This window comes from Anopheles maculipalpis, chromosome X (assembly GCF_943734695.1).
Source record: "Anopheles maculipalpis chromosome X, idAnoMacuDA_375_x, whole genome shotgun sequence".
In the NCBI taxonomy this organism is placed as follows: domain Eukaryota; kingdom Metazoa; phylum Arthropoda; class Insecta; order Diptera; family Culicidae; genus Anopheles; species Anopheles maculipalpis.
Genome location: NC_064870.1, coordinates 14,979,604 through 14,997,945, shown reverse-complemented (window position 1 = coordinate 14,997,945; position 18,342 = coordinate 14,979,604). Strand labels below are relative to the sequence as shown.

The window sequence follows — 18,342 nt, the reverse complement described above, 5'->3', positions numbered from 1 at the left end:
ACGTTAGATTTGTAATGTAATTTTCAAATAGCTGCACAAACGTCCAGGTGCCCATTTTTCGGAGCTCCTCCTGACTGCACACAAACTCCGCGTGCGTTCGGATAATTTGCCAGCTCGTCCGGCACTGCGTCCTTGCGCCGGGAATGGGCAGTAAATACAATGGAGTGATACCGTACCTATAGAGGCAAATTCCTGCTACGGTAGGAAAGTAAGAATTTGCAATAGTAGTTCTCAGCATTACCGTGTACGATTTCGAGCTCATAAATATATACATACATATATATATTGTGATTTCATTTTATTTTTAAAACCTCCCTACAAGCAAAGTTTACGTATCCTAGGCGACTTTCATCACACAAACACACACATACATTCATACATACATTCATACATACATACACACACACACATTAAAACGAACAACAGAACCAAAAGCCTGATGTGTATACACACTCACATGCATCTTCATCTTACAACTAAATATCTGTACATTAATTGTGACGCGCATTCGCAGTTCGTTTGTGCTAGCCCTTGATGATGTGCCTAGATGTCTGCGTTGGGAATGTCCCTTATAAAAGAGTTAATTTTTTCGCGTGCTAGGTGCATATTACATCATGTTTCTGTGTGTTTTTTTTTCTTATGGGTAGCATTTTATTAAGTTCACAATGTTCTTTTTAACGTACAACCGAAACAGTAAAAGAATATACGTAAAATAAAAGATTCGCTTTAACCTTCGTTTCAATGACCAACAATACACCCTACATTCTCTATAACCGCCTAACCAGGTAGGTCATACATTTCGTATGGTAGTTTACATATTGCCGGATTAGAAAGATAATAACTTTCAATCTCTGTCATACTAGAGAAATTTTTTCGATTGATTCAAACAAAATACTAGCACAATTATAGCACAAAGATTGCCAATTTTCGAATAAAAACTCTGATCACCGAACATTTGCTTATCGTAGCTACAAGGAGATTACAGCTTTGGAAAGGAAAATTGAAAATAAGAATTTTTAAAACTCTGATCAAACAGCCTATCCTTTCTGGAAAATTTCATACAAACATAACGAGCAGATAATTCAGAGCTTATAAAACTTGTACCGATACGACAAAATACAAACAAATACAAATATACAAAATAAAAATACAAATACACCCATACAAAATGTATGTCCTGCCCGGGTATGCGGTAATGGAATATTAGGGGTATAAGTTGAAAATAGAATCTTGTTTCTGATGAGCTGAAAATCTGTTCTTTTTTGTAAAACATACCCTGGTAGGTGGGTCATTGAAAAAAGGTTAAGGATGGTTGCCGACCACGGCAAGACTGACCACACAAACCATTCTAACTTTGGAGGGAGTGTAACTGTGTAAATTTTCCATTTTGTTTCACTGTAGCGTTTCTGTATCGAATCAAAACCTTATCTATCCTTCCGACAAAATATGTTATCAAAATAAAGATTGACCGGATTGGTTGTTTGTATGTGTATCAGCCATTCGAGTAGAGAAAATGCTTTCCTTTTTCCTGCTGTCGTTCATCCGGCGGTCTTCCAGGACACGCCCGCAGCACACAATTAGTGTTTTTAGTAGATAGTAGCGTAGCAACAGCGTAAAAGCCTTGATGTTTCTAAAATTAGTAAAAGTAAATGTTTCATAAAAAATTAGTGTTTTGCTGATCGAATATTTTAGGAAGAGTCATTCGTATGAATGTTATTTGAAAAGACATTCAAATCAAGAATCAACTTTGCAAAGATTTACGAGTTTTAAAAGATTTATGAATCATAAAAGAAGATTTTTTTCAGATTCATGAATCTTTAAAAAATCGTGAATGTTTTTTTTTTATTCATGAGGGACGGCCGGGCCGTATTGCTAATCGTGAATGTTTTAAGACTTATGAATCTTATTTATGAATCATAAATTTTAAAAGACATTCTTAAACGAATCTTAAAAAAAATCGCGAATCTTCAAAGATTTACGAAAGTTTAAAGATTCGAGAATCTCGCAAAAGGTAAAGCTTCATGGTTTAATATTCACTTCTGAAATTATCATCCATTTGTTTGATGGAGGAGGGAAGGAAGGAGGGGAGGGGGGATCACAATGCCCGAGCGTAATAAGTATGATTGTGGGATTCACCCAAAACTATAAAAACCGTTTAGACTCGGTCCCAATGTTTCTGTTGCAATACTTACACAGTTTCACCCCACAGTTGAAGCTGCACGTCGCATCCTCATGTTTGCTATTTTGCCTGCAGCCCACCAACTCCGTTGACCGGTTTGGATGCAAGTGGAACGTTCGAATGTGTGCCGCCGGACCGCTGCATATCACTGGGTTGGAACGGAAGCGACAGTTCTTTGCACCGTTTCATCACATACTGCTCCAGCTCGCGGCCAACTCTGCAACACACACAAAAACAAACCAAAATAAAATAAGCATCGAAAACCCGCGTTCGTTCAAACCCAATGTCCCGAGCTTACCGATACACGACCGTCTCGTCTGTATTATAGAGATCACAGTTCCGGAACACCAGCTGCACATCTGCCAGCATTTGTTCGTTGATTTTGTAGTCGCCCATGTTCAGCTTCGACTTGATCCGCGCAAAGTCCATCGGGTTCCTGATGACCGCATAATAATCCGGCACTTCCCTCGCCGACACGGGCCGATTGAACGGCCACGAGTTCGGATGCTTCAGGATATCGTCGATCAGTGTATAGAGGGCGACCGAGTTGAGCGGCAAATCAATTCCGGTACGGCGTGACCGTCGGACAGCTGCCGTGCCCTGCTGCTTCATGCGCGACACTATCAGCTCTTCCTCGTCATCACCAATGTCCTCATCACCGGCAATGTAAACTGAGGAGCGACGTTGTCCCTTCGTCGTGCGGGCACTGACGCGTGTTTTCTTGGCCGTCATCATGTCATCGTCACTGATAGCCGGCGATACGCTTCCCTTCACCTTCAGCGTCTCTCCATTCTTGAGCCCTTTCCGGCGTGGCCGTTTGCTGGCGTTGGTGGCTGGCTCTTGGGAGGTAGTGCGCGTCCGCTTGCGCTTACTCGTACCACTACTCGTCGCTGTATTGGTGCGCTGCAGTTTGGCACTTGCCGAACGCCGCTTGTGTACTGCTTCGTTGGGAAAGACTAAGCCACGCTGCTTCCTTCGATCATCAGAGTCGCCGTTTTTATCCTCCTCCTCGTCATCATCGTCGTCGTCGTTAGCGTCGTAACGATAGGGGGCACCGTTCGTGGCTGCCGCATTACGGATACTACGGCCACCCTTCACCACTACAATGCCCGGTTTGGTATTATTGGACTTCGATTTTGGCTTGGCGACCGGTTGTGGCTTCCGTCTTCTGGTGCCATACTCCTCGTCGCTATCATCGTCTTCATCCTCCTCCTCTTCATCTTCATCTTCGTCTTCTTCATCATCCTCCTCCTCTTCCTCATCCTCATTTCCACTAGCACCGGAAAGCGACCCAGACTTCTCCTTTTCTTCCGCTGCGCCCTTCTCCACTTTCTCAACATCCAGATCCACCTCCATCTCTTCATCGTCCGGCTGTTCTTCCTCCACCTCCTCCTCCTCTTCGTCTTCCACTTCATCTTGCTTGATTTCATCATCTTGCTCTTCCTCTTCCTCCTCTTCTTCGTCCCATTTAAATATTTTCTTCTTCGTAGCCGCACGCTTTACCTTGAAATTTTCCGGTCGGCACCGCATACAGTACCAATCGCCCGCAGGCACCTCCTTCAGCTTCGGCTTCAAACAGTACGTGTGGGAGGCCCGGTGACACTCATCGCAGAGCAACGTTAGCTCCGGATCACCCTTTCGGCGGCAAATCATGCAACAGATACGCTCCGCCGACCGTGACCAATGGATCGCATCGTACAGTACGTTGTAGTGCAGAAACACTTGGGCGTAACTGGTTGACTGCATCAGCGACACCTCCCACTTGACCAAATTCTTCAACCCCTCGTGCTGCTTTACCGCACGGTCTTTGTGCTCCTTTTTCCGTCCAAACGGATGGCGCAGAAACTTATGATCGATACACTGGGCCACCTGGAGCAAGGCGGAGGCCAACTCACGGACCCGCTGGCGCAATGTTTCCGATTCGTGCAGCGGGTATGCCAACTCTTCTGTGTCCAATGTTTCATCCATCAGGGAGATGGTTGTGTCCGGTAGACAATGACCCGGATTGAACCCATCCGCCGATACCGTCTGTTCCTCGTCATCATCGTCCTCCTCACTCAGCTTGCTGTTGTACTCTTGCTTAATCCCTTCCTTATCCGGTTTTTCATCCTGCTGCTTGTCAAGCCGTTTCGGGCCCCACTGGAGCGGCTTAATCGTCTGTGGATCGTACGACCGATTTTCCAGCGCGTTACGCCACGCATCTCGATCCCGCACCCGCATCACGCCCAAATACCCAACAGTAATTTTCGCCTCCAGTTCGAGCAAATGCTCCACCAAAACCGTCTCCAGTATTTCGTTCGGCTCTGTGCCCGGTTCGCAATTAAAGTTGGGCGCATCGTACCGTTTATGATTGCGACCAGCAATGTCAGACAAAATGGCCGCCCGATTGCTCGCATCGACCGACAGCTTGTCGGTGGGACACTTTTCGATGTGCGTTAGGATCAGATCACGCTCGCACTCGAGCACTTCCCGGAGCTGCTTTTCCCGGACGCCACGAACGTTTAGGCTGCGGATTAATGCGTCCAATTCTTCTGCCGACGCGTAATAACCCCAGCAAACGGTTTGAGGGTGTTTTTCCGTATGCACCACACAATCGTCCGGTTGGGCAGTGCACATGAATAGCTGATCCTGCTCGATCGGCCAGCGTGGCGTCCTTTCATTATCCGTTCGTGGTCCCTCGGAATTAGACCGCTCATTGGACGTCGTCGCCTCCCGTTCCAATTCCGAACTGCCAAGCATAAGTAGCTGCTCGTACATTTCCTCCACCACCCGTCCACCCGCTTCTTCGCCACCGTTCCCATTTCCCTGCTCGATCGCTTTAACATCCAGAAGTCCAGCGATCCCATCCGAACCGGCACACCGCATAATGGCTTTTGTAATGTACTTCTTACGTTGGTCCACCGCACACTGCGCTAGGCCGGGAATGTTCGGTGTGGGTCGCTCCAGGCAGCTGCCCGCATACGTCCGATCATGCTCCACAAAAAGTCCGGGCAGTGACTCAAACAGCCAATAGTTGCGGAAGCATCGGTCCATCCCGAGATAGATCTGATAGTCGAAGAAATCTTCCTTCAGTCGTTCCGATTCCACCTGCAGTACCTTCATCGCACGCTGCGACTCCGCCTCCAACCGGGCACACTGCTCCTCCAGCCGTTCCTGCAACTTCTTCCGGTGCTCTTCCCGGGCCACCGCATCATCACCCTCAAATGCGGCCAGCTCACGCTTCATGTCGTCGCGGGCTTGATTTTTCTGCGTACTAGTTTTTGCAATCAGCCGACGCTGGGCGTACCGATTCATTTGGTAGTTGTACCGTGCGGTACGGGCTCGCTCTACACGCTCCTCGATCAACTCCCGCACACCACTGTACGTGAGCAGCTGGTGAATGAGACAGCAAAGGATCTGTATAATGTCAGCGCTCGGCAGTTGGTAGACGGAGTGTGAATTAAGTGCCCGTAGTATGTGCGGATAGTCCCGCACGAACCGCAAACCCGGATCATCCGCACTGCTGTATCCACTCCGATGGTAGTACCGATGTTTGGCAGCTTTATCCTCCACCAGTGCACCGGACGCAAGGAAGTGCAGTCGCAGTAGCTCCGACACCGTCATCGAATCGATCGGCATTTCGCTCAGCTTGGTACTGTAGTGCTTCTCGCACCAGAGAATTGTGTCGAGGGCCCGTACCTGTTCCGGCACTGTTTGCCGTTTGTGGGCGAGATTCTCGATACGATCGTACCCAAAGTCCACCTCGTTCTCTTCCTCCAGCTGCTGGGTAAAGATGGCGCTCAACAGCACCTGAAAAATGTCGCTCAACGGCCCATTCACCTCACGCATAATGAGTGCACGCTCCAGCAGTTGCATCGTTAGCCCACCGGACATTTTGCTCCGTATGGTAAGCAGGTCGGAATAGGAGTTGAGAAATTCCAGTATGAACACAAAGTTGCCAAAGTACTTGGACGTGATCAGTGGCCGTGCCGCGCGCACCGGTGGCATTGGGCGCTGATCTGTCAGTTCTTGGTCTTCCAGCACGGCATTGTACCTCTTCACAGCGAGTGCTATCTGTTGCAGCAGGAGTGCCTTTTCTTCCTCCAGCCGCTTCTTCGCCAACGCTTCCTGTTCCTGCTTTAGCTTCTGAAGTGCCGTTTCTTCGGCCATCTTTTTCATATCAACGGTCGCAGGTCTGCTCGTTTTATCCACATACTTTTCGATGCTTTGCTGATTGCCTGTGTTTGACTTTTGCTGCTTTTTTGAACCTCTCACCTTACTCCGGCCTGCTTTCTCTACATTCTTTGTCGGTTGTTTTTTCACTTTTTTCGGCTTCTTACTAGCCTCCGGAAGTTGTTTTTCGCCGTCCGCTGTTGTCGTTTTAGTGGTGGGTTTTGATGCATTTTTCTTCACCGGCTTGCTAGCGCCACCAGCGTCCGTGCGCTCGATAACTTTCTTTAACCGTTTCGATTGCTCAAAATTTGGCGCCCGTCCCATAAATACATCTTCGGCAGTCCAACCTTCGCCGGTAACGAACTTGGCCAGCGAGTCCGCCTTGATGCGTAGCTGGCCACCGGGGCCGCCCGCTTCAACGTGTTGCTTTAAGAAAAGTTTGGATTTGTCGCGCGTTAGCGAACTGCGCTCTCGCTTCACACTGCCGGATGTTACGTTCCACACCCTCGGCAACAAATTGTCGTCGGCTACCACGCGGTAATAAATCGGGGCACCGGGTGAACTGAAAGGTGGAAAGCAATTGTATGTAAATCAAATTAGCAAGAAAAAGTATTTTAGTATTTTGCCTAGTGTTCAGTGAAGCAGCTCTTTTAATTGAGCGGAGCGAGCCGCTCACGGTCACCTCGGAGAGCGCGATGAGCATTGATTGAATTACGTTTTGAAGAACGCTGGAGCATTGGAGCATAGCGCTCTGCGACGGTCGAAATGCGCTCAACAAAGTGCACTAAATTAGTGGTGTGCGTTGTGAGTAAGAGTTAGTGAGTGATTTTAAACCTTTCTTATGAATGATGTAAATAAACTCATCACAATTTTTTTTTTGATTCGAATTGCAATTAGAGCTTTAATTCTTTTGTGGATAGTTATTATCAAACTCACTTCTTCGACCATCAAGGAGTTAATAGTTGCCAAAAGGATTCGAATCGCAAAATGTTTTAAACTCGTTTAGCAATCGTATCGAAAAGTTTTTAAAATTCTTTTTAAGATTTTTAGGAACTTAGGAAACGATTTGCGGTTTGAAGCGCATAGCTGTTATGAGTCGCTTTACAGAGTTCCAATAAGAAAACGGCCCTCCTCGCTCTCTCCTCTCCGCTCAGCACTTTAGTTTTGAGTAAGGGTCTTTATAACATGGCAGAAGACGGCCCCAAACTCAAAATTGAAATGCTGGAGGGAGAATAGGGGGTGTTTTAAGAGCACAGGTAGCTCTTCAACTCACGATTCAACACTATATTATTCGCCTTACTTGTCCACCACCGCATGCGTGATGATCGCACGACGGAACGCTTTGTGCGTCAAATCCATCGCTTCGACCCTTTCCCCTTTGAAGATTTGATCCTTCACGAACCCGTACACGTCCTCGACCATTTCGTTGATAGACGTACGCTGGGTGTACGATGCCACCAACAGAAACGGTCCCTTCACCGCGGCGGGAAACGTTTTCAGTAGCTTCCGGGCAGCCTTTTCCGATTCGAGCGCTTCGGAGTAGGTTAAATTGGGTCGGCCCGTCATCGCACAGCTCCACACCATCGAAGAGATGAGCATGATGCGATGAAAGTAGTCCCTGGGGAAGAAAGAACCCATATATACATATATATATAAGAAATGTGACAATACAGCGTAGAACCATCATACTAAAATAAATACTAATATATATAAGAAATGTTTTTTGTTCCATTTCCGGTAAAGTAGCCAAAACGAACTTCGGAATCTGAGGTACCGTCGATCATGAATCAGAACACGATCGACTAGCATTCTCACATTCCTTTTTAGTGATGAGCGCATACACCAGGCCAAGGGTAATAAAGGCTACTGCATCTGCCCTCATCTTTTTCCTCTTCTTTATTTTTGTTGTTGCTACAATCGTTGTTAGCCACCGTGCTGGGGCTGACGCGAGGCTTCAATTTACCCACAGCTCCATAGAACTTGCCAATATGTGTGTTTGTGTGCGTAATAATGGGGATGAGGTGTATTTTCTTCTACTCACTCATAGTTGCTGAATATTTCTCCGGTCTGCTGGCAGAACAGCACCTCGTCGCTATCCCGAAGCCGTTCTCCCGTGGACGTCTTCTCAAGCGCCTGCCGCCTGAGCAGCGGCATTGTTGAATCGGTGACTGGTTGATAGGGCTGCTGCTATTGGATCTGGTTTGCACCGTCTGTTCCGGGTGGGCGACCTGTTCCCTCCTTCGGGCCGAACCCCGCTTTACTGGTTCGCCTGAGCAAGGCTGCCCTGCTAATAGCCACCCCTGCTTGCTACCACACTTGTGCACAGCAAATCGAGTGACGCCGGCGGATACCACATGAGTGAACTCGTTCGGATTGTCATAAAGACAAGCTAGTTCCGGCTGTCCTTCGGCACTTTGCACAACACTATAATTTCAATACGAACGTGTAAATAATGGTGTCACGTACTAGCGATGGCGTCGCAACAATTTCAACGAGAATCACGGAAATTAATCATGGCAGTTCTTGAAAGCGCGAATCCCAAGCTTGTGCTGCTTTCGAGTGACACAACGCTTTGCCCTGAATTGACAGTCGCCCCAGCATTAGGCCGGGGCCACACACAACTGAAACAGACTAAAACGAAACATCAAACATGTAACGCTTCGTAACGCGTTGACGGGTTTGACCGAAACAATCAGTCCTTTCAAAAAAATAATTCGACCATAAAGTACAGTCATTCGGTTAATAATATCTAAAAGAATTGTATAATAATTCATTGTTCCATAACCAGAGAAGACCGTTATTTTCTGTCAAATTTGATGTTTCGTTTCGGTCTGTATCGGTTGTGTGTGGCACCAGCCTTATGCTGAAAAGCGCGTCCCCCCGGCCTACTGTAGCGCCCATACCTCGGCATCGGGCTTTTCCTCCTAGAATGGCAAACCGAGAAGCGAAACCTACACTGACAGGACGCCAGGGTTGCTTTGAAGAGTGTGAGTTGTATTTTTTTAGTGCGATATCCTATTTCGGGCCGAATAGTCCTTTACCACTTTTGCAAAGTTAGCAACTGGAAAACTGAACGAATTACAGCTTTTGTTTGTTTACTGTTTTTGGGTGGAATATTTTGGTTTGCGTAGGAATGCTGTTTAAAGCAAGTGTGTGCTGAGCTGAGAACGATGAAGTTTTGCGTTTACTGCTGAATCAGCATTGCATGCTGCTTGTGCTGCGAAACCACAACGGATTTTTCGACGGACATCGAAGGTGTTATATCTAGTTAGAAACAAAAAAAGTTCCTATTTCATATGTTGTTTCTACAGTATGGTTTAGAAATTCGTACAAATTTTTTCATACCGATTTCATACCCGGGCACTGCAAAGCACGGGGCAGTCTTATCCGGTCCTATTGGATGTGCTCGAACTTTTTCAAACGTGCAGTACACAGTGGTTGCTAAATGCTGAAGCTCTGTTTACACGTGCTTCCTTCAAAACCCACATTGCAGGGTTGTACAAAGGGAAGCTTTAGCTGTTTTTTGTTTTATCATTTGTTTCTATTTTTTCGACTTTGAATAACACTTTTGGATTGCCAAAATTAAAAAAAAAAAACGTTTACATTCAAAAATGTGGTTCAACTAAGTTCATAGACCTAGCATTTATCGACTGTGTGTCCATAAAGAAACATTCTTTACGATATACAGCTGTTAAACCTTGATTTGACTAAAAATAAACCCTACCCCTAATCTTATTACTCTTTAATCCACCTAGCCTGGTAGGACATACATATTGTATTTGAGTGATTACTTACTATATACTTTTAACCTGCTCCTCATATTTGGATACAAATTTCAAGAAAGGTGAAGCTATTTGTTGTCTAAATAATAAAAGATAGTTGAGATTTTAAAAATATCTCCACAATACGGCATTAAACCGTCATAATTAATAATAAATAAAATTTAAAAAATCATCTCTTCATTTTGTTTTTCAATATCTTTCAACAGCTTGTAACATCTATATTTACAGTATTTTATCAGGTGCCAAACATAATTTTGTAGGCAAATATGCATTTTACGTTTTATAGACCCTTATTTTTATTGAGTAAATGTGAAAGGTAAATAAGAACCATCAAAATAAGTATCCGTACTGTTGTTACTTCTTTTAAAAAAATCATGAAATCAATTTTTACAGCCGATAAAAAATAGGCGAAGAAGTGTCGGATAATCATTCTTAAGGTTATGTGATATTTCCAAGAAAATCAAACGAATTGCTCATTACTCAATTTTGTGTAATTCAAGCAATTACACAGGTACAGGTAAGTGCACAATATTTTCACCCGTATCCGTATTCCGATCATGCATTGAATGTCTTCTATGACAAGCTCGTGTTTCCAAAAAAAAGGCTATTTAGTTGCAAATTAAAGCTATTAGTCACCAATGAACAGCTTAGTCATTTATAAAATAAAAGAAACAAGATAGATTACAAAAAAATTATTATGAGGTAATTGAAGTCATACTCTATGCTTTCAAAACGCAAAGATTGCCTTTTTAAATCAAAGCCCTGGAACCCTGGATAATAAAAAGTTATTATCTTTCTTACCCGGGAAAACGTAGACTCCATTACAAAATATATGACCTACCCGTGTAGTTGGTTATAGAAAATAGGGGTACAAATTGAAAAAAAAATTGTTTTTTTTGTTGCATAGCAGAAAACATTTATATCTAGGTACACCAAAAGTTGATTGCTGCGGTCTGTTAAATGTAATTCACAAATAAAAAAGCAAAGCAAACCACAGAAGTTAGTCATTGACATTAGGGTTAAATTTTTTCCTTCCACAGCCACACATCGCACTGCGGGCAGTTATATTAAGTTCAATACCGTGTTTTCAGATTTGTTGTTAAATTGTGTTTGGCAGTTTTTTAAGTAAAGTATCACCAAAAAATGTCTTATCGGACAGTTGATTGCTTGTGGATCTTTTTTGGTGAGCCAAAAGTTTATTGTTTTTGACAAATGTTGTGGCCTTGGCAGTAAAAAAAGCTGCAATAGGTGTTAATGTTTCCATCGGATGCGAAAGTTGCCGTAACACTGTCAAACAAGATCTGACGTGAATTTAACACTAAAAAAATTCAACAAAAACAACGCACTTTAATTCAAGTATTAGTAAATATCTAGTTCACTGTAAGTTTTCACAATAGCAACACATTGCACGAGCCATTGCAGTCAGCGGAACGAAGACACAGTTTTGGTGGAAGATTAGGTTTGTGAGGTAATTTGTTGTAAACATTGCGCAAGCCGCAATACAGAAGAATCACTGAATTCAACTGGATTACCCTTATCTTCTGCCTCAGGTTTAAAGCATGTTAACCGATGAACCCGAGCTCGCCGCTGGCAACAGGGCGGTGGACGAGATGCTAGCTGTTGCACCGGTAGGGGAACGACAACCTGCAACAACGACCCCGCCAGAGGAGCCGGAAGAACGATACTGCTGGGTGTGTTTCGCCACCGAAGAGGACGATAAGGTTGCACCGTGGGTGCAACCGTGCAACTGTCGTGGAGCCACCAAATGGGTGCACCAGTCGTGTTTGAAGCGCTGGATCGACGAAAAGCAGAAGGGAAACCCGTACAAGAGCATCAGCTGTCCGCAGTGTCAAACCCGGTACATCATCATACTGCCATCGATGGGCAGCTTTGCGTTTCTACTCGAACGGCTCGACATAATCGCCAAGCAGCTGAGTCCGGGCATGGCGGCGGGCGCAATTGTTTGTTCGATCTACTGGTCCGCCATAACATTCGGTGCGGTAACGGTGCTGCAAACGACCGGCTTCGAACGGGGACTCTCGATGATGGAGCAGGCCGAACCGATCGCTCTGTTGCTGTGTCTGCCTACCATCCCGGTGGCACTGGTAATTGGAAGGATGTTTCGTTGGGAAGATATTGTGCTGCGCTTTCTGCAAAATCGCCAGTTCGACATCAGAAAGTATCCGGTCATCTCGCTAATGCTGCCCGTTTCGTAAGTTATATTGTAGAGATTTATGGAGAGATGGTAAGGATTTATGGATTTATTAAAATTTACGAATCTTTTAAGAGCTAGGTGTTTTTAAATTACAATTGATTATGATGGTCTAGTGCCGTATTGTCAATTCTTAAAGATTTACCAATCTTAAAGAATTTAAAATTGGAAAATCTTTAAGAATTGGAAAATCGAATCTTAAAAGAATCAGGAATATTTCAATATTTGTGAATCTCTAAAAAAAAAACATGAATCTTTAAAGATTCACGAATCATCAAAGGTTCATGGTTCAATATTCGCTTCTGAAATTATCATCCATTAGTTTGATGAAGGTGAGGGAGAGGTTTCATAATGCCCGAAATAAGAACGATTGTTACCCGTGTCCCCCTTGGACAAAGCGGCTAATGAGCTAAAATCTGCGAATGCATCGATTGTCTTAACCAGTGATCGATTCACTTTCAGAAGCTAATATTGAAATTTTGTACACCGGTTAAAAGAGACAACAAGGACAGGAAGACATGGAGTACAACGAATCTTTACAACAACGAAACAAAGGTCTATGGATATTCATAAATGTTTTGAGAGTAACGAATTTTTAAAGATTCACTAATTTTTCGATTAAATTCCGACTCATTCATTCAGCAGTCAGATCTGAATCATTTCATTCCGTCAGATCTGAATCAGATTTACCCAACACGATTACTTTGCTGCAAACGTTCGTGGTTAATTCATTGGCCATTCATTTCTATTGCATTTCAGGAACGAACCAAGCCCCAACTATCCAGAGGCATACCCGAGCGGCACGATCAGCACATCAGAGCCACTGTCGGTGACGCGCATCTTTTGTGGCGCTTTGCTGCTACCGACCGTTTCTACCATTGTTGGGAAAATATTTTTCAAATCGGTGAAAAATGACCTGCACCGCACACTGCTGGGTGGATTTGCGTTCGTGGTGGTGAAGGGTATGCTAAAAATATACTTCCATCAGAAGAAACATAACCGTGCCAAACAACGCCAGATACTGGACTACACGCCGGACAACGTGCGAAAGTACTGGATGCGAAGCCAACAGCCCGAAGCGAACGAGCGTTCCGGGCAACAGCAGCAGCATGGCCAGGGACAAGGGATAATGCAGCACCCGGTCATGGAGGAGCCAAACGAGGAAAATGTACTAAATGGTGCAGGATAGCAGCTGCATCAGGGCACCGTGTGATATTTTGTATGAAAATCGTGAAATTTAATGCTACTTTTTTCTCTCGTTACATTTTCATTTACTCTGATCTAATTGAACTTGTTCTTATCGTGAAGATGCAGTAAATAAACCTTCCTTTGTTTCGTTACATGAAAAAAACATGCCCATAATTTTGATATCTGATGCTCCAGTAATTTAATATAAAAGTAATACACCACAATATTTTTTATCAGTTTATATTCCCTCGCTCTCTGAGCCGACTAACGAATCATTCTTTTCGGTTTTATACTCACTCACTCATTCTCTCCGGTTTATTCTCACTCACTAGGCAGACACCAGACGTATTTAACACAGACCGTATTTAACGGTTCTGTCCCGCTTAAACCAAAAGTTTATGTCCTGTCGTATGCATGGAAATTCCCAGTTTGTCCCGTATTTTGATGTGCTGGCAATTTTTACTTACTTTGAATTTTTCGTTTGAGTTTCGCAATAGGAATGTATATGACTTAAAAGTTCAACGAGTATGATCGAGGTGCATTTGCAGTGTGCAAATGCACCTCGATTGGCACCTGGATTTGCACCTGCACCTGCATTTGCGTTTAAAAGATTGTTTATTAAAATTGCTGAAGAACTTTACGACCCCAAGTATTTTTCAGCACGAACCAAATACGAAACGATAGTGGCCAATCTGTTAAGGTCGAAGCAATGCAAACAATGATAATAATGATAGTCAAAAATTTCAATATTGAATGCAAAAAGTTCTATGACAAAAATCTCAAACAATCATTGTTTATTGCGAAAAGTTTTTCTAGAAAATACACCTTCAACATCGAAGTTCGTTATATTGTTATATTTGTTATATTTTGAAAGCTAAAGAAAAATTTAATATGAATTCTTATATTCCTTGACCCCACATTCAGTTTTTTTTACAATACGTCCCGTTTATCATCAATTCCGTTCGGTCAACCTATCACTCACTCACTCACTCACTCTTTTCTCTTTATACTCACTTAGTCAACATCTGTGCGAAGTAATACCTTGAGGTGAAAAGCTCTCCTTGGACCCTGTACAACCTCCTAAGGCATCATGGTATTACTTCACACATAGAGTGCGTGAGTGAGTGACAATAAAACGAAAAGAGGGAATCATTAGTCAGCACAGAGGGTGACTCCGGTGACTGAATTAGCGAGTGAATAAGTGAGTGAGTGAGCCATTAGTCAATCGGCCCAAGTGAGATTAATCACAAAAGAATGAATCATAATTGAAGAATGAAAAAAGAGTGACAAAACTCTTCAGGCTGAATTGAATCGATAATTTCACATGCAGGACTAAACTCACTCAGTCACTCTTTACTCAGTGTGCATATCTCTAGCTGCATCCGTTAACAAGATAATGATATGTGCGTGTTTCGTTTAAAAACTTTCCAGTCATGCTAAGTAAGCAATCATAATTGTTTAAATTTTGTTCACTTTCAAAAAATCTCTTCTGGACGGCTATGTGCGTTTAAACTGCAATTCAATTGTTTTCCTTAGCTTTGATCAGGCACAATGCAAGATTCAGCCGTATAATCGCATCCTGGGAATGGTACGTACTGTACGCTAGTATCAGCTTCCGGTACGCAGGCACAAAACTGTTCCGAGCGACGACCATCACCGTTAACGTCGCCCCCGTTCGCCACTTTTCTTGGCCGGCCGATCCACGACCGTTCTTGGCCGGTTCCGCTACGATTCGTGCACCATACTCGGGTGCCCATCTCAAGCTTCCACTCGACATTACAGGAAGGATACTGATGTTCGCTCTCCTTGCTCTCGTTAGCCTTCGCGGCCCGATCCATTACGTGCTGATAGTAGGCCGTGTGCTGACCCAGCGGATCGAAGTATCGGCCAATCAGTTTACCCACGTAACGGTACGTTTTGTCATAGAACTCCTTCCAGGTGATTAGTTGCTCCAATTCCGTTTCCTTTAGCGATGATACATCGCTCAGCTCGGGAGTGTATTGGTCAAACTCGCCCGTTACGAAAGAACGCGTTGCATCGTGACCTGACAAAGATGGTAAGGGGGATTCAGATAAGTGTTGTGCGATGTAAGTAAGAGTAAGTGAGTGATTTAAATCTTTCTAATGAATGATGTAAATAACATCCTCACAAAAAGTTTTTACAACTCTTTCGGGATTTGAATCGCAGTGTTTCAACTTTTTTGGGAATCGTTATTATAAATCTCACTCCCAAGGAGTTAATCTCTTTTAAACTCTTTAGCGATTCGGATCGCAAATTTTGGGATTCGGAACTCCGATATTAACTCCGGATTCAACTTCGGAGTGCACTATGATATCATGCATGTTACCCCGGATTACTCCGGGAGTCAACTGCTGATTTGACTTCGGATTCAAAGCCGTCCATTGCGGAGTAATTCCGCACTCCCCAAACAAAAAAGTATATGTTCTGTAACACAAATTTGTTGGTAATAAACTATATTATCAAAAAAATTAAAAAACAATGAAGTTTTATAACCAACAAATAAACAAATACATTTTTGTTTGGGGGAATGCGGAATTACTCCGGAATCGACCGTGATTTCGATTTTTTGAAGTTGATCCCGGAATAATTCGGTGTTGATATTGGTGTGACTCCGGATTAATCTGGATTTAAGCGGTATGGTCAAGCCGTCCCTCTTGAAATAAAACAATCCAAATTACTCCGAAGTAAACTCCAAAGCAAACTTCAGATTAGTACGGATTTTTTTCCATAGTATACTCCAGTTTTTATATGTCGAAGTCCGAGTGGATCCATTAATCCGCTTCGAAGATACCACCACTAGATTGCCTGAGCCGATTAATGTGAATTGATGATTAATTGCCATGTTTATGTATTCACCAACAAACATATGATATGACTGGCCCGGTCCGTAATGCTTCGAGCCTGTCGTGACGTCGTAAACGTGCCCTAAAATGACTAGATAGAGCAGTTTGTTCTCTATGCCGTTGAATTTCGACAGCTCTGCCTCTGTGAATAGCACTTCTCCATGCTGGACGTCCTGTTCCAGCTGCGCCTTCGCAGAATCACTCTCGAAGAAGACGCTTTCTAGGATTTGTTTTCGTTTCGATGCCAGTATATAAAACAACAATATGCCCAAGGCAACAATCACCGCGTGGCGCAAGTAAGCACCCACGTTATACCCCATCATTACGATGGTAAGAAATTATTGTTTCAGTCGTTCCGTAGTGCAAGTTTCTAGCCACATTTTGTTTACATTTTCCAACATCGTTGGCCTGTCACAGAGAGTGATTTAACAAGTTTCTAGAACAACAAGCCGAATTTGAGTACAATGTTATCTCACTGTAAAATTAAAAACATGCATTTGATGCTTACATATTATTTAAATGATTGCTTTCATCCAATTATTGACTTGCGTTTTAAGTTGAAAAATAAACATCATACGGATTTATCAAAGTGTGCTGTGAACGCTTGTTAATTGACATTTCGCAACACACACAAGCTGTCAAACAGTAAACATCAAACAATACTGTCAACCTGATACGCACGGTACAGTCAGTTGCATTAACAACTAATATTCAGAGATTCGCGTTACAGTTAGTAGTGCAAATTAAATATTAGAAGTGTGATTTTGTAAGTGATGGACAATAATGCGAAAAAACACAAAGGTAAGCTGCACATCAATATCCCGATTACTTTGGCGGCAGGTGGCATTCCACAGGTTGTTGTTTGTATGGCTTTTAGAGACTTTATTCCCATCTTGATTCTTTCGTCTCTTGACGAAGTTAAAGTAAAGATAAAGTTGGCTTTCATATTTGTCCATCCAATGTTCATTGGATTACCGGAGGAATTTGAAAAGTGTCGGTTGCTTGGTTTTATCTTTTGATAGTATCGGCTATTTCTTGGATCAAGTTTGCATGTTTTCCGTAAATCGGTGTGCCCTAAACAGTCGGTAGGCAGGTGCATTACTGTTAAGTTAACCTCACATTATTGGCATAGTAGCGGTTGGCTTTTGTCAAAGATGTAGTATTCCGTCCACGGCTCCGACAGCGTTCCCGTTCGAAAAAGGCGAGTCCATTGGCATCCTCGTTCAGTATAGTTCAAGACCCTTAGTATACACGATTTTCCTGAACAATACACCTTCGGTTTTCGCTGGTTACGTTGTTGTTCGAAGCTACGATCGTAACAAAGTAGCAGAACTCCTCTACCACCTCGAGATCGTCGCTGTCAAATGATACTCTGCTTCCGAGTCGGGCTCTATTACGGTCAGAGCCTCCGGCAAGCAGGTATTTTGTCTTCGTCGCATTGATGCTCAATCCAATTCTATAGGCCTCGCGTTTCAGTCGGGTGCATTGGTTATTTTCTTTCGAACTCGATGTTGCTTTTACCTGATGTCAATTGTCAATCGTTTTTGAGATTTTCTACTGTGATGTTTTTCTCTCTGTTGTGTTTTAGACATGCAAAGATTTTATGTAATCCGGTGTTTGGTTCGTTGCAGATTTCACAGGTACCATTTTGTATTATGCCCATTTTTTCTAGCCAGTATTCAGATAGAACATGTCCCGCTAGGCTCCCGCTTCTATTTCCCGCTTTTATTTGCTACTTTGACTTCATCTGCTTTGAGTAATGTGTGTTTATACCATATTTCGAATTTAAAATCACTTTGTAGCCATGCAATTTTTTTTCCTTTCTCTCTTGTGGATGTGGTGTACCATTCTATAGCTTGTTCCTTCATTTCATTTTGGAATATTTTTATCAGATCTTTATACCTGTATTTGTAGTTTATCTTATATTGCGATATGATTCCTGTTTTTTGCTAGGTCATCTGCAAT

The 18,342-nt window shown here is 43.3% G+C and overlaps 4 protein-coding genes across 6 annotated transcripts in view; 2 read left to right on the top strand and 2 right to left on the bottom strand.

Moving 5' to 3' along the window:
* Window positions 1–2,239: 2,239 nt before the first annotated feature.
* Window positions 2,240–8,512, bottom strand: LOC126563820 (bromodomain adjacent to zinc finger domain protein 1A-like). Its single transcript, XM_050220584.1, has 4 exons — window positions 8,373–8,512; window positions 7,632–7,949; window positions 2,478–6,893; window positions 2,240–2,396 (listed from the first exon to the last, which is right to left on the bottom strand). The coding sequence occupies exons 1-4, from the start codon at window positions 8,483–8,485 to the stop codon at window positions 2,240–2,242; spliced, it is 5,004 nt and encodes a 1,667-aa protein (XP_050076541.1). The 5' UTR covers window positions 8,486–8,512.
* A 3,160-nt stretch (window positions 8,513–11,672) lies between these two features.
* On the top strand, window positions 11,673–13,514 carry LOC126558764 (E3 ubiquitin-protein ligase MARCHF5-like). The gene is made up of 2 exons (XM_050214829.1): window positions 11,673–12,325; window positions 13,085–13,514. Exons 1-2 carry the CDS (start codon window positions 11,673–11,675, stop codon window positions 13,512–13,514), a joined length of 1,083 nt encoding a protein of 360 aa, XP_050070786.1.
* Window positions 13,515–15,045: 1,531 nt separating this feature from the next.
* On the bottom strand, window positions 15,046–16,697 carry LOC126559681 (neuferricin homolog). The gene is made up of 2 exons (XM_050215853.1): window positions 16,391–16,697; window positions 15,046–15,557 (listed from the first exon to the last, which is right to left on the bottom strand). The coding sequence occupies exons 1-2, from the start codon at window positions 16,695–16,697 to the stop codon at window positions 15,046–15,048; spliced, it is 819 nt and encodes a 272-aa protein (XP_050071810.1).
* Window positions 16,698–16,732: 35 nt separating this feature from the next.
* LOC126568065 (palmitoyltransferase ZDHHC8) overlaps window positions 16,733–18,342 on the top strand; it is a 347,611-nt gene continuing 346,001 nt past the window's right edge. For all 3 annotated transcript variants that reach the window (XM_050224486.1, XM_050224496.1, XM_050224478.1), the window contains exon 1: window positions 16,733–16,743. The gene's annotated coding sequence lies outside the window, so the exon portion shown is untranslated. The remainder of the gene's footprint in view (window positions 16,744–18,342) is intronic.